Source organism: Sturnira hondurensis, unplaced genomic scaffold (genome assembly GCF_014824575.4).
Source record: "Sturnira hondurensis isolate 20B ecotype Veracruz unplaced genomic scaffold, ASM1482457v3 Scaffold0005220, whole genome shotgun sequence".
Taxonomy (NCBI): Eukaryota; Metazoa; Chordata; class Mammalia; order Chiroptera; family Phyllostomidae; genus Sturnira; species Sturnira hondurensis.
This window is the reverse complement of record NW_028077851.1, coordinates 4,362,125-4,377,852: the sequence shown is the minus strand read 5'-3', so window position 1 is coordinate 4,377,852 and position 15,728 is coordinate 4,362,125. Positions and strand designations below refer to the sequence as shown.

The following is a 15,728-nucleotide window of genomic DNA, read 5'->3' as shown; positions in this document are numbered from 1 at the left end:
ACTCTGTGAGCTGAGTGCCAACCTTAGTTAGCACTTAGCATACAGTGGCTCGGCCCCGAAGACACCAGGCTATGTGAAACGAGTGAGTCACAAGAAGACAATACTGGATGAGTCCACTTAGATGAGATACCTAGAGACCGAAAGCAGAATGTGTCTCTCAGACACTGAGGGCGGGGGGTGCGGGGCGGGAATGGAGAGCTGTTTCAGGGGCACAGAGTTTCAGTTTTGCAAGATGGAAACAGTGTTAGCACAACAATGTGAATGTCCTTAACATCACTGAACTGTATACTTTCAAACTGTTAGACAGTAAATTTTATGTTATGGGCATTTTACCACAATTTTTAAAACAGCACTGTGGCAGCAGAGTCCCCTGTGTGGGAAGATGTGAGAAGAAGGGCTGAGTTCAAGGCCCAAACACTTGGAGCAACTGACATTCTATCAGGGACCAAATGGAAGCCTCCCTGAGCCCAGGAAAGGCCACAGCTCACTAGTGGCTAGCATCACGGTCAGGCTCTCCTGAGCCCTCCTGGCATATCCCAGGGAGTTCAGAGAGATCTGGGGCATGGATGCTACAGAGAAAACCTCTGCCCTGTGACAGTTACAGGGTACAAGACACGGAGAAGTTTTCCTGAGAGGTGAGCCCCCTATCACTCAAGATGCTTAACCATCATATCTGGGAGCACGTGTCATACCATAGGCCTGCAAACAAATGGGGATCAGTTCACTGAGAATGAGGGGACAACAGTCTAGGCAGACCCATCAGGTGCTCTGCTCTGAGGGCCACTAAGAAATTTGTAAAGTTCTGTGCATTATTCTCAAGGTGATAGCACACTCAAGTCAATTCAAGGAGCATTGGTGGAGCACCTGGTAGATGTTAAGGCAATGGGTGTTTTCTTTCACGCCTTTTACTAAAAACAGACTTAGCATTCCATACACGCATTCCAGGAATGCCACTTCAGAGAAACTGATATGTTTACCTGTCTATGCCCTAGGCCTCCTGGCACCTGCAAAAGCTTTACAGTCGCACACTGAATGCTGCTTTCGAGATGGTTCCAGTTTCACCGGATTAAGTAAGTTTTAACTTCCTTCTTACTCTGAAGTACCATGCTTCTATGTTCAGCAATTGATATGAAAAATGGGAGAAGGGCAGCAAAATACTTTAAGAAACGTCAAAGTTACTTTTATCGTTTAAAAAAATCATAAATTACCTAGCTCCTCCAAAATATCCATCCTCTAGTTTTCTAATTGTAGAAAGAATTGCAGGATGAATGTCTGAGCCATCATTGGCTAAGGGGGAAAAAAAGATGAATTAGTTTACTTAATCTAGGGATACCTTTTTTTAGTGGGGAGAAGGGACATGCACTGAAATTAGGTTGTTTTAACTAGGAAATTTTAATTAGGTTGTTTTCATCAAAATAACCTAATTAAAATACATATGTCGTAGAAGAGTCCAGAGCTATGAAACTGAACTGCTGAGAAACCCCTTCAATCCTGAGCTCCGCCCATGGGAACCATTTTAAACACTGTAAGAAGGGCCCAAAGCAACAGTGGGATATGGATCAGGCAAATCAAGTCCATGGAGTTACTGAGCATGGTGTGGGTGATGGGGAAGGTGAGCGTGGGTCTGCCTGTCATCCGCCAGCAGGTGCACAGGTAGGCCAGCTCAATCTTCAGCATCTCCACGATCATCTCGTTGTCCAGGGCCAGGTAGAAGTGATGCTGGTCAGTGAACTGCAAGTCAGAAAAGGCCAAGTAAAAGGCTGTCCTTCATTTCCCTGGACATAACTCCTGCTGTCATTTACAGCAGCACTAATCCTTGTGCTCTGTTTCCAGAGAAGAAGCTCAGTCCTGGCCATAATCTACCCATCACAGGGCTCTCCTGGCGATAAGATAAATGGATCTGTCACCTGCCCAGGAGCAATGGAAGGGAAAGGTGCGTGGCTAGATCTATTTACAGCTCCTCAGATGAGGATTTAAGCACCTGGCTCAATGTTGCTGTCTCAGAAAGGAAATCAATAGCTCCTTAATTCCTACTCCTCCAGGGCTGCTGGGCTCAGAGATGTTTTCCAAGTGAGGGCACTGAGAGCAGGTGAGATGTGGAGACTGTGTTTACCTGATCAATGGCCTGATTAACGTGAACTAAGAGCACTGTAGCCTAATATCAATGAAAAGCATATTGTTCTTCTGGCCTCTGGACTAGTCCATGCTCAGTCCATGCTCCGGTCTAAAATTTGTTACGAAAGGAATAACTCACAAGATTTAAGTGAGCAGTGTGGGTTAGGGTAAAAAAAAAAAGCAACTTGGGGCTACTGACCCTTGACTGACTGTGTGCCTAGGTAGCGGGGGGGGGGGCGGAGCTATGTTTTATATTGACAAAGTGATACTATAGTTGGTCTTTCTAGCTGCCCAAATGGCTGGAAAATGTTTGGTTTGGGTTCCACAGGCCTAGTTTCCTTTGGAAACAAAAACTCTGCAGGGAAGTTCCATAATCAGTATATTCAGGATCCCATCAAGGGGGTTAGAGCCTGAAAATCAGACTGGCTATGTATTACACAGAGGGTCCGATGACAACTTAAGCAAGGGTGAGGGACTCTCGTGTTTAGGGGCACAGGACTGTGGCTCAAGTGCCATGTTACTAGCAATTTTATAAAGTAATGGGAATTTCACTGCTACTCATGACTGGAAGTGATAACACACTCAATTCGATTCAAGCCACATTAACTGAGCACTTTCTATGAGTAAAAAATTGTACTAGGTAATGGTAATGGGTGTCATCTTATACGTCTCTATTTGAGCACATGGATGCACGTTCTGCCACATTCAAAGTGGCTCACCGGGCAGAAAAGAGAGCGTAGTGGAAAGATGCTTGTTGGTTTGCTACTGGTCTGCTCCTCTCACCTGAGGTGTAAAAGTGAATATTTGGTTCCTAATCACATATAGTTTAGATGTTCCAAGGACACCAATGGGCCGATAAGGTCGCCCACTCAATTTCATATTTTTATTTCGTCCTATTTGAAAAAAAAAGGAATTTGGTGTTAGAGTCAACACAGTTACATCTAATCCAACTGACTTCAGCTAAGACTGAACTTATTTTTATGTTAAACAACCCACTACAGGGTTTGTTTTTTCTAACACCACTGTTTTTCTTTAAATGGGACAAAGATAAATTAAAAACAAACCCTCCCCCCTTTCATGTATGTATACAAACAGCACCTGCTTCAACTTATCTGGAATAAAACTATTAAAAGGACTTTATTAGCCCTGACTGGCATAGCTCAGTGGATTGAGCACAGGCCTGTGAACCAAAAGACTGCAGTTCGATTCCCAGTCAGGGCACATGCCTGGGTTGCAGGCCAGTTCCCAGCAGGGGGCGCACGAGAGGCAACCACGCATTGATGTTTCTCTCCTTCTCTCCTTCCCGTCCCCTTCTAAAGATAAATAAATAAAATCTTTTTTAAAAAGGACTTTATTAGTGTTTATGTTTAATTTACTAAACAAAAAAGCCACATTTTAGGAAAAGTAAAGAAAAGTCCCTCCTATTTTATTTTTTAAAAGATTTTGTTTATTTATGTCTAGAGAGAGGGGAAGGGAGGGAGAAAGAGAGGGAGAAAAAACATTGATGTGCAAAAGGAAACATTGATCTGGTACAGGTCCCGTCTGGGAACTAGCCTGCAACCCAGACATGTGCCCTGACTGGGAATCAAACCAGTCACCTTTCACTTTGTGGGACAATATCTGACAACCAACCAACTGAGCCATGCTGGTCAGGGCTACCCCCTCCTATCTTAATGGGTAAATAAGCAGTTTCTGAGACTACAGATGAAAATTAGAAACATTATCAAGACACAAATGACTGTTCCAATAGTGAATTTTCAAAGGTGGCTGCAGACCGTACAACAGATGTGGCAAATCTCATGGCCAACCTGTGATGACATCTACTGAACCAGCATGAGGAGAGCACCCTTGTTTGCCCTATACCTCTTCACATAGAAGTGGTCAATCCACTGGTTTTAGTGCTTTGCCCAGTTCTTTAGAATTTATACATGTCATAGACTGCCCCAGACCCAAAATCCCGAACAAGATGCCTCCTGGCCAAAAATGCCGTATTTCCCCAAACCTACCTAGCTTGGCATATATGTGACTGAGAATCCGGCCTGGTTGGACTCGGATGGGGTGAATGTCAGCAACACTCTGGACATCTATCCCATGCTTCCTCAGCAAGTCCTTAATGTGGTTGTTTTCTGCCAGAACAGTAACTGCGAAGAAGAGCATATAATGTGCATTACTTTGTGGCCCTTGTGTCTTCATGCGGATACATGCATCGTGGCCTGACTTCTTCCTTGGCCTGTGATACACACATTAGCATGCTCTTCTCACACTGGGTGGCTTTGAAAATGACAGCACTTCTACTGCTGCTCTTCTGGGTCCTCTCTGGCCTTGCCTCCCCACCTCAACACCCACGATGCATATTTATGAAGTATGCCCAATGTACAAAACAGTCTGATAGACTTCTAGAAATGGTCTTCAACAGATCTCAAGTCAAATCATCCCATCTCGAATGATGTCTTGCCTTTCCCTGGGTCTGCACTTACTCTAAACCTGTCTTCTGTTCTTTTTATATGGCGTCAAGAATGGAAACAACTCCACATGGGGGAAACCTTTGGAAACTGGTGTCCCTGCTCCCAAAGGACATAGCTCCCCTGATAGCACATGCCACCTGTATCACCACAAACATGTGAGTAATATGTTGCACTACGATGTTACATATTAATATATGCTAAAACATATATACTTACACCCTTTTTAAAAATAAAAGAGAAAACTAGGGAACAATTTGATTAAAAATACATGAGTTTTCCCAGAAGTGGAATTGCTGGGTCATAAGACAGTTCCATGGGAATATACTCGACGAAACCCAAAACACTGATTCAAAACAGTATATGCGCTCCTATGTTCACTACAGTGTTATTTACAATAGCCAACATTTGGAAGCAGCCTAAGTGCCCATCAGTAGATGAGTAGATTAAAAAAAGCTGTGGTACATTTACACAATGGAGTACTACTTGGCCATAAAAAAGAAGGAAACCTTACCTTTTGTGACAGCATGGATGGACCTGGAGAGCACTATGCTAAGTGAAATAAGCCAGTCAGAGAAAGACAAATACCATATGATCTCACTTACAAGTGGAATCTAATGAAAAAAATAAACTAATGAACAAAATAGAAACAGACTCATAAATACAGAGGCTGGAAGCTGGCAGAGAGGAGAGAGTTGGGGGCTGGGTGAGAAACGTGAAGGGATTAAGCAAAAACAAAAACAAAAACAAAACAAAAATCCCAAACTCACAGACACAGACAACAGTGATTACCAGAGGGGAAGCGGGTGGGGGAGGTAGAAGAGGATAAAAAGGGGGAATAAATGTGATGGAAGGAGACTTGACTTGAGGTGGTGAGCACACAATGCAATATACAGATGATGTGTTATAGAACTGTATACCTAAAACCTATAATTTTATTAACCAAGATCACCCCGATAAATTCAATTAAAAAATGGAAACAAAAAATACATGGGTTTTAGACAGTTAAACAGGAATAGTAAACATACTCACAAACCTTGTACTACAACATCAGGTTTGACAGAAGTGGAAAATCTTCTATTTAAGGGGTCAATCTCACCAGCAGCAAGGAATCCCTGGGAAAAAAAGAAGCATTAACACTGTGAAATACTGATCAACTAAAATTTCACATAAATTTGAAAGTAAAATATTTTGGGGCTCAAAATATTCAGTATTTACTCCTTTAACTATTTCAAGTCAATTGCTTATTTTTCTCTGAAACATAGTAAATCATTTAGATAACCACCAATAAATGTACTATGTTTTTGGCACCTAGCTCTCCAGGGCTAGTCAAATGTGCCACCATCTTGTGTGAGTCAAAAGAACAATGGTAACTAATACTTCCAGAGCATCTGACTTTAAAGCCATGAAGATGCCAAAGACATTCACAGCCACACTGGGCAGAGAGCCCCTGTGTTCTTCCGGGTTCCCACCCCCCAAGCCCCCTACCTCTGCCAACAGCGAGCTGAGAATGTACAAGGACTGACCCCACAGATGGGGCAGCTTCCCCAGAGGAACTCTGTCTACCGTGTGAGGGTTCTTATACTCTTCATCTACCTGGCAAAGAGAGAAAATCCTAAAGTCAGAATGTCAGAGTATAACAAAGCCAATGTTACCAACATTGGGGAGCACAGTGACGATTTACAAAGTGCTCCTCATTCACTCCTCCAGGCCAATTCTGTGCGAGAGCTGGAACTGGGAGGCTGAGGAGGCTAAACCCTTGCCTAGGCAGTGGGGGTGGGGTCACACATAAAAGCAGCAGAGGCGGAATTCAAATCTAGGCCTGGTTCCAGGCTGGTGCTCTGCCCACAAACACACTGATGGCAAAAGGCAGAGAGAGAGAGGGGCCCTGGAAGCCTGGCCTGCCTTCCCTGAGCACAGCTGTAGGCAACAAGAAGTTGCACAGCTCATGCTTACATTGTAGGTACAGCGATCTAAAACATCAACCTTCCCATGGCAGTGCTAAGTCAGACTTCTTATCTTGCTATCCCCAGAGGTTCGAACTCTGTGTTACACAAGAAAATTACCAGAAGGTGGCACTATTGATTGAGAAAAAAAACGACTGTACTTTTAGATCATGAATTTTCCACCAGAGACTAAAAAGCTGAATTGAGGGCTTCTGATTAATTAAAATAAGCTCCAGTTTTCGTTCTGATGGATAGTGCTGGCTACACATTGTAGAAGTTAGTCTACAACTTCCTCCGTTTTAAACGCCATGCTGACCTTTGGGTTTTTAGTCATTACAACATTGGTTGAGGGTAATGTCAGTGACCACATTTTTCTCAGAAAAAAACATCAGGCAATTAAATGAAAGGAAATGGGAAAGACTTATCCTTCTCCAAAGGGGAAAATCACACCACAAAGAGAGTCGTTCCCTCTTTGTGGGTTATTAATAAATTTAGTCAAATTTAAAAAATTTGCTGTAGTAGCAAACATTAAGAAACCCTTCAGCTTGTAATCTAAACAGAATTAAACATCACCAGTAATCAAATAATCAAACAGGATAACAGTGTGGAAGGAGAGTCTCCAAAATGTCCTGAGTGGTTATCTTCGGGTAGTAAGATTAAAGATAGATATTTACTTCTTTCAACAGAGTCCTGGATGTTCCACAGTGTGCACCATTACCTTTACCATCAGATCGTTATGTTAAAGCTATTGAAATGTAAGTAGTGTTCAGAAAGACTGCAAAGATCTCGAATGAGATCTAGAAAGGAGAACATAAGGCAGACAAGGTGTCCAGATCACAAGACAGCCTGGCTCTGCCCTCCTGCCACCCACAGGCCTCTCCCCCTTTTCCACCCCAATCCTTCTGATGTGTTGCAGGTCCTCCACCACACCAGGACATGGCCACCCCCAGTACCGTGTCTGCATTATTGGAGGTGGCCTGCGAGTTAGTAAGATTAACAAGTTGGGCTAACTCCTCCGACGCCCGGTGGCCTGCAAGCTTACAGAGGTAGAGTTGGCACTGTAACCCTTCTGTGTTACTGGACCTAACTTGGTGCCTGGCCTAGAGCAGCTGCTTGATGCACATCTGCTGGGCACACCTGCAGTCCAATGGTGGGCGCCATGGATGGTGGTGCCTTTTGCGCAAGCACATCTGGCTGAGGAAATGACTGAGAGGCTGAAATCCAGGCTGGATGCCACATTGGCCTGGGGCTGCGGCCACCCCAAGGATGAGGTCCTTTTTCTCATTTGCACAAAGTGGCATATGGGTCTGGGTGGCCCCCTATGTGCAGTGGTTTTTACATGTCATTGATGTGATGGGTGAACCTTCCCAGCTGCCCTCTGGAAGCAGCCAACACAAAACATGGTCAACAGAAAATGGTGTTCAAAACCAGTGCCTTGTTTATGTGTAACATGCACTGGATGAAAGGTGTCGTCATGCCAAGTAGAAACCCAAAGGTCAGAGTGGAGTTTAGAAGACAGAAAGTTGCAGAGCAACTTTTTCAATGTGTAGCCAACACTGTTCATGAGAAAGAAAAGTATAGCTTATAACAGCCAGCATTTACTACAGTCAGGAAAATGTACCTTTTAGCAGAACACAGATGGACAGTTATTTTCTATCACAAAACAGGTGAAATGCCCCTGAGATCACTGACTTCCCTTTGTTCTGCTTCCAAGTTCCAAATGATGTCCCATTACTAATTTTGTCCTGCCAAATGCCTCAGTACTGAAAAGGGGGCACCCTGAACATGTAGTTGCCGAAATATAAACTACCCAGACCCCACCTTCAGCCTCTCCCCAGCAACACATGTATTACTCATAGTAAAATGAATACATTGGCAGGACATCTAGGTATTGGACACAGAGAGAAAAGAGCCCTTGTGGGCTTCACGGCCTAATCTTTACACTGAGGGCTCTCTCCCACCTGGAAATGTATCACCCACTAGGAGGCAGTGCGGGGCTGTGGGGAGGCCCTGCCCCGGGGATTGGTTCCAGGGAGAGCTCAGTGGTGTCTGAGCCCTAACAGGTTCCACAGCCTCTCTGGGCGGAGGCACGCAATTTTAGAGGCCCCACCATTGCCCTGACCATGTGCTTGTGGGCCGGATTCAACCACAGAACCCCTAACCCAGGCTGTGGCACGACAGCTTCCGCTGGGTTATGATCTCCTGCAGGCCCTCTCAGTTAGGGAGAAGCCCCTGGTCTCTGCTCCTCCTGCAAATGCAATAATGAAGCTTTGGAGCAACAGGGACATCTGAAGGACAACCAGCCTTGAATTAAGAATTCTTTTCTTCTACATACGAGACACGTAGAGGGAAATATTTCCACCAAGATGTATCAGTCCATCATGGCCCAATTTAGGAAACTGGATAGAATGTAACTACCTGTAGGCATCTTAGAACTGGCAAATTTCTCTCCCTGATAAAGAACGCCTTGATTACTTGAGCTCTAGTTCTGGAATGGCTTGACTCAAAGGAAGAGATTCTCAAGTATCTCCACTCTTCTGTGGATACATGTGAGAGCATGGTGCCCAACACCGTTCTGTGCATTTTAGGGCTCATTTGGCCTTGGGCTCAGGTGAGGGACTGGCCACCTCTGAAGGTCCTCAACTGACGCCTCACTTGGGCACCCCTTCTCAAGCATGGCTCCAAAGCTGGAAGTCCTGTGACACCTAGGAACACTACCAAAGACTTTAAAAACCACTTCTCCTGGAGAAAAAGTGTTAGGTGTGGAAGAGGGGTGGAAAGTAAGAAAAGACCAAGCACCAACTTGCTTTGTTCTCAACAAGCAGTGCCTGGTTACCTTGTTAGGTGGGATGGCGTAGAGTTCTGGCACCAGGTGGATCCCATTCTTGCCTCTGATTAATATTCCCTCCAGGGCCTCTCGGTATTCTTGGACCTGGAAAATAGCCCCATCACCCACGGTATGAAAGAGGGGGGTCCTCCCTGCTATAAGGGCAGTGCAACACAGAAAAACAGCTCTCTTGGCAACAGATTAGAAGTAGGACACAGAGCCAAGAAACTGCACAAATACCTTCAGCTCCGGGAATGCATGAGCAACTGGGAATCTTGTTGACAGCAAGTGTTAGGAGAAGCTAAACACAACTGGTCTTTTCCGTGTTGTCTTTAACTCATGAGTTACATATTTCACTCAACTTCTCACACATTTAAATTCTGTTTCACCAGCTAGATGACAGGGTTCTTAGAGTGGAGGCCAGATCTTGAGTGGTGCATCTCATTTCCACTCATGGGCAGTTCTCCACTAAAAGGCCCTCATTCAAATATGTATCGATCAAGAAACATTTACTGAATGAATCTGATGTGAGGGAAAAAATATATGTACTATGATCCATGTCCCCCTCTTTTCAGGATACACTACTCAATATAATAAAAGCTGTTGATGTAAACATTTCCATTAAATTAAAAATGTGCTGATAAAAAGCTAAGTATGAAAAGGGAAAAGAATAAAAGGGAAAAAGCCCTTACCCAGTCACCCAGCTATTTAACACATTTAATCTTTGGAAAGCCCAAACACTTCCCAGATCATTTTTTTTCTTTAGAAATTAATGGATGGCAGCCCTGGCTGGTGTAGCTCAGTGGATTGAGTGCGGGCCTGCGAACCGGAGGATCGCAGTTCGATCCCCGTCAGGGCACATGCCTGGGTTGCAGGCCAGTTCCCTGCAGGCCAATTCCCAACAGGGGACTCACAAAAGGCAACCATACATTGATGTTTCTCTCCCTCTCTCCTTCCCCTTCTCCTCTAAAGATAAATAAATAAATAAAATCTTTAAAAAAAAAGAAAGAAATTAATGGATGGCAAAGCCTGACCCGGGGTGCATTATTCTGTTAAATGTCACTGGGCAGCAAGTGAAAGAGATGGCGTAGACGTAAGGGTAGTAAATTCTGTGAGACCTAGAAAAGATACTAAGTACAGTCTTTTTCGTCTCCTTAGTTTTTTGTTTATTTTTGATCATTGTCAACCTTGTTCACAACTGAAATTCCAACTCAGTCCTCTTGAGATCTTTCAGTTATAGGGTAGAAAGACTCAAGATAATCACTACACCATAAGAGTAAGAATGAACAAATGGAAACATATTAACATTTCACACTTGCTGCAGCATCCCCCGCCCCGGCATTCCTGAGCACAGGCAGCTTTCAAAAACTAAAATAAATCCTAGATTGCTTATCCCACCCCAGAACATGGGATTCCAACAGGCTAAAAAAAAAGTGGCATATATGAGCAGGTTAAAAAAGTGGCACAAGTTTGAGTTCATCAGTCATTTACATGAGCTTTACAAGACAGATCTGTTCCGCTCACCAAAGTACGCATGGCAGCAAATGCTGAAGGAATCTGTCCTGAACAAATGAACGCTGTGTTAACAAATAATTACCAGGCACTTACCATGTACTAGGCACAGGGCGTATGTTAGCAAACTGGATAGGGACTACCTCCGTCAGGGTCCTTTGACAGATAAGTTGGAGATGCCATGCTGTTATAAGAGTCATGGGCATATAAAAGGGGCACCTGACCCAACTTCTAGGGTCAGAGAAAGCTTTCTGAAAGAAGAGGCACTTACAATGAATCAAGTGGAGGAGGGAGGGGCAGCCGGGCATTAGAGAAGAGGGAGAGACAGCATGATCTGTTGAAGAGATTGAAAGGGTTTCGATGTGCTTGGATCATGGAAGTTAACAAAGGAAGTAAGTTATAAGAAATTGGGCTACAGTAGGGAAAATGAGGCTCAGATCTTGTAGGACTCTACAAAACACAGGAAGACCTTGTATTTCATCCCAAAAGCAAGCAGGAAGCCATTCAATGCTTTTAAGCAAGGCAGTAAATAATCTGATTTGCCTTTTCATAATATCACCTTGGCAAGGTGTGGAGAAACGGCAGGGAGAGAGGCTGGAGGAAGGGAGGCCAGTTAAGGGGGCTGTTACAGTAAACAAGACATCAGCTGATAAACTACAGCTCAATACAGCAAAACCATCAGCTGAGCTGAAAAGAACAGGAGCAGCAACAAAACCTGTCTGTGGTGGACTGTCTGGTGCCCCCTGATGAACCCGCCTCCTACTACTCAAGCCTTTGTGTAGTCCGCTCCCCTTGACTGTGGGGTGACCCTTTAAACAGCAGAATGCAACAGAAGTGACACTTTGCTAGATCCAGATCTAAGCCTTGAGAAAAGTTGGTGGCTTTTGCTTTTGCTTTTTAGTAGAAGACAACCACCATGTAAAAAGCCTAGCTCACCAGAGACCATAACGCTGTGAGAAGTGCAAACCAGACATGTGGAGAACCAAAGTCTAGGCCAATAGCCCAGCCCAGTGCTCAGTCAACAGGCAGCATCAAGTTGTCAGCCATTTAAGTGAGGACATCACAGTGGATGCTCCAGCCCCACTGAAGGAACCCGGCTGATACCAGGTGAAGCAGGGACAACCTGTCCCTGCTGAGCCCTGCACAAATAGCAGAATCTCCAGCAAATAAAATAGTTATTGTTTTAACTCCCTAAGTTTTGGGAAAGTTTGTTAAGTGGCAACAGATCATTAAACTGGTGCCCTAAATTCTGGCATAATCTTGCCCTGGCTGGTGTGGTTCAGTGGACGGAGTGCTAGTCTGTGAACTAAAAGGTCCCTGGTTCAATTCCTAGTCGGAGCCCACGTCTGGGTTGCCAGCCAGGTCCCCAGTAGGGGGCATGTGAGAGGCAACCACACATTGATGTTTCTCTCCTTCACTTTCTCCCTCCTTTCCCCTCTCTCTAAAAGTAAATTAATAAAATCTTTTAAAAAATGTTGCATAACCTTATGTTCTGATAACAATCAGCACACCAGTGCAATGAAAATGCTGATTATCAACACAAAACCCAGCATTGTCTCACCTGAACGGCATCACCACTGAAGACCCCATCTATTATAAAATACGTCCAGAATACGGGCCATTCACATTCAATGTTTTCAAAGAGCTTGAGTTCAGCAGGGTCATAATGCAATCGATTTGGGTCCTGGAATCAAATAGGTAAACCTTCTAAAAGGTGATGTCAGATTACATACATAACATCATTGTACCGCTCTGGGTTTCCCTGGCGTGTCTGTTTCCATGCAGCTTTGAGGTTGGTATAATTGGAATTCTGCTGTAATGGGGAGATGCTATTTTTGGCAGTTTTCCATGGTAAAATTTCATAAAAGTAAATCAGAAATGTTCACAAGACTCCTTGGTAGCTTATTAGATTAAACTTCCTATATTTCCAACAAATAAATAGCAATTTGTCTCTCACAGTGCTTGGCAGACTGTTGTATTCATATCATTATACAAGTATCAGTCACTATGGCAAAGAAACCCAAGGAGGCAACCAGGATTGGTATTTTAAAAACCATGTGAGCCACAGAACCGTTTGTCCTTGTCTATAAGCTGGTTTTAAACCACCAGCATGCTGTCCTCCTGATGATCTTACTATTCTATTGCCTAACTCCAGGCTTTTTGACTCCAAAATTAAGACTTCCCTTTCCAATATTCTAACATGTAATTATAATCAATAGAGGGAGAACACTATAGTGGCAACTTAGATATGAAGCAGTTTAGGAATCATAAGAAACATTTGAATACAACCTCTCTTGGGGTTTTATAGCCATCTCGAAGGAAGCGACAGCACCCATAACGCCCCTAAGAAGACAAAAAAAAAAGTACATCTGAGGTAAGTAGAAGAATTTCTTTGCCTTTTCATTTGAATTCCAGCCAACAGTCCACCCCCTTTCTCATGAGTCTTTCAGTAATAAAATGTCTACCAAATGTTCTTTGCTATCAGTACAAAAAGTTATTTTTAAGTCCTAAGCAAAGCAAAGTCAGGTTTGATGGGTGCTTGGAAGGAAATGCCGAAACATTCCATAAGATAATGAGAGGTATGAGAGTAATTAGCGCGAGTTCAGTGAATGACCAGCCTTTCACCCTGATTTGTTATATTACACAAAGATGCAAAGGGACCCTGACTGCCTGGAGAACCCACCACTCAGATACTTGGATTGGACTGCTTCTACTTGACAGACTGGGAAGCTAAAAGGACATTCCAGAGTCCCTGCCATTAGGCTTTGGGTGCACAGGAGCCCTGCAATCTGCGAGCTTGACAGGGAGGCAGGTGGGCCTTCCTGCGGCTTAGGGCCATCACTGCTGCTTTTCCTGCTGCGGGCTCCGGTGGTCCTTCCTCTTCAGCTTCCTGCGTGTCGGGGAAATGTGGCGGTGGTGGCGCTCTCTTAATCTGCCTTCCTAACCCCCGGATGGCAGCTTTGGATGACCATTTCCCAGCTCCTTCAGTGTGTTTGCGCTGCTCTAGTGAGGGCTGTGGAGGCAAGCACACCCCTCGCGGGCAGCCCTGGCCCGCTGTGGGAGGCCCAGCCTAGAACCCGCTCCCCTTTGAACGCTTCACTCCCTGTATTAACTCTGCCTGCTTCAACTATCTAAAGGGGTTCCCTTTTCTCCACTGAACCCTGACTAAGACAGCCAACTTCTTCTGGGGATGGGATTGGAGAACCTTAAACCTCTTGTTTCCAAGGGCTAAAAGCAGTTTTCATGGAATCTAAGATCATAAATATGTGGATTTTGGCTTAGAGAACTTACATTCTTGGATAATTTCACCGATCAGTTGGCTGGAATATTTAATAACATTCTCACTCTGGTGTAATGTGTCATACTTCCCTAGTTACTCAGAGCAGGGCCTTTTTTTAAAATCTCAATTTAATTGGGGGATTACCAAGTCCCCTGATGTTATATGTAAAGTTTGAGGATATTGGAACATGCGTATTTTTTTTTCTGGAAGAGACACTATAGCTTTCAATACAATTTCAAAAGAGCCTTTCTGTGATCTTTAAATGGCTAAGCAGCTCTTCCTTAGAAGTACAGGAGTGGTATGAATTGGGGTTCAAAGATGGTGGCTTGAGGTCAAGCTCGCTACTTAGGAAGAGAAGCAAGCACTTGATTACTCAGAGACTTAGTTTTCCACCTATAGACTCAGCTTTAGACATCTCACCCTATGAGCCCACTTAGACAAACCAAGCCATTGACCTCGTGGAGAACTGAGGCCTGGGAGAGCTGATTCAGATCACAGTATGAAAGTAGCACTTAACTCAGGGCAGAATGGCACCAGTGTGACCAACCCTTACCTGGAGCTTGGAAATTATTTCATTTTTGGTCACATTCACAAGATTCATATCTTCCACTGCAAAGGCCGGGAAAGAAATAATAGAAAGAAGTCCAGCGTCAATCTCTTTAGATGTCGATGCTCTTGGCAGCATGGAGAACAGAATAGACTGAATGAAAAACAGAGGTGGCTTTAACCTTGGAAGCAGTGATAGTTACAGATGATGTCTAGAGATCATGACCTTAGTTCCAAAGGAACATTCAAATAATTACAGCTATGTCCTACTAACATGACCCCTGATCCATGACCCATGACCTTGCCCACCCAGCCAGTGATTCCTATTCCTTGGGGAATAAATAAGGGGTCAGGGAGAGCACAGTACTGACTGGAGCCTGAGCTGAGAACTGCTTGTCTCCCTTCCTTCTGTGACTTCTCTTGACTCCACTGGGCCTCAGGACACACAGGGGAGGAACTAAGGGCTACCTGTGTCAACATGCTAGGATGTCCTGTCTGTGAAGACAAAGATAGAGAGGAACACACATACAGGGCCAGTACAGAGAAATGTCTGGTTTCTATGGAATGTGACCAGTTGGACAGGATGACTGAGAAACCGCTTAAAGAAAAAATCAAATCCTGAAGATCACAAGAACACTTAGGCAAAATGGTAAACAACAGAATTAGTTTAGTCCTACAGAGAATGGGTTCCTTAGCGATACTATAACGTGGCCTCAATTATAAAGTAGTTGGACTGGGCACTGTAAACTAAAGGAAGTTGAGATTGTAAGAAAAAGTTTGGTAAGGGGGAGCTAATCCCGAGATTTAACATGTACAGACATGGTGCTAGACCCCAGCAAACATAAGCTTATTAAATCTTCCATATGAAGAAGGAATTCAGGTAGTACATCCAATTCACACATGTACTGTGAGTACAAAGACTCGTGCCTAAAGAAATGCAGTTAGTATGGATTCCCAGGATTCCCACTCAGGCCCAGCTGGCTACAAAGCCCACAGAATTTTCACTAGACTACATATCTATCAAGACACATACCAGCTTG

General features: G+C 44.1%; 1 protein-coding gene across 4 annotated transcripts in view; it reads right to left on the bottom strand.

Moving 5' to 3' along the window:
• The window catches only part of PHKA2 (phosphorylase kinase regulatory subunit alpha 2), a 66,932-nt gene that overhangs the window by 29,934 nt on the left and 21,270 nt on the right, over positions 1-15,728 (bottom strand). For all 4 annotated transcript variants that reach the window (XM_037046257.1, XM_037046259.1, XM_037046260.1 and 1 more), the window contains 10 exons: positions 14,696-14,842; positions 13,152-13,205; positions 12,424-12,546; positions 9,360-9,455; positions 6,066-6,173; positions 5,614-5,692; positions 4,122-4,256; positions 2,899-3,008; positions 1,587-1,731; positions 1,209-1,287 (listed from right to left, as the gene is read on the bottom strand). In XM_037046257.1, coding sequence (XP_036902152.1) covers positions 1,209-1,287; positions 1,587-1,731; positions 2,899-3,008; positions 4,122-4,256; positions 5,614-5,692; positions 6,066-6,173; positions 9,360-9,455; positions 12,424-12,546; positions 13,152-13,205; positions 14,696-14,842 — 1,076 coding nt within the window. The remainder of the gene's footprint in view (positions 1-1,208; positions 1,288-1,586; positions 1,732-2,898; positions 3,009-4,121; positions 4,257-5,613; positions 5,693-6,065; positions 6,174-9,359; positions 9,456-12,423; positions 12,547-13,151; positions 13,206-14,695; positions 14,843-15,728) is intronic.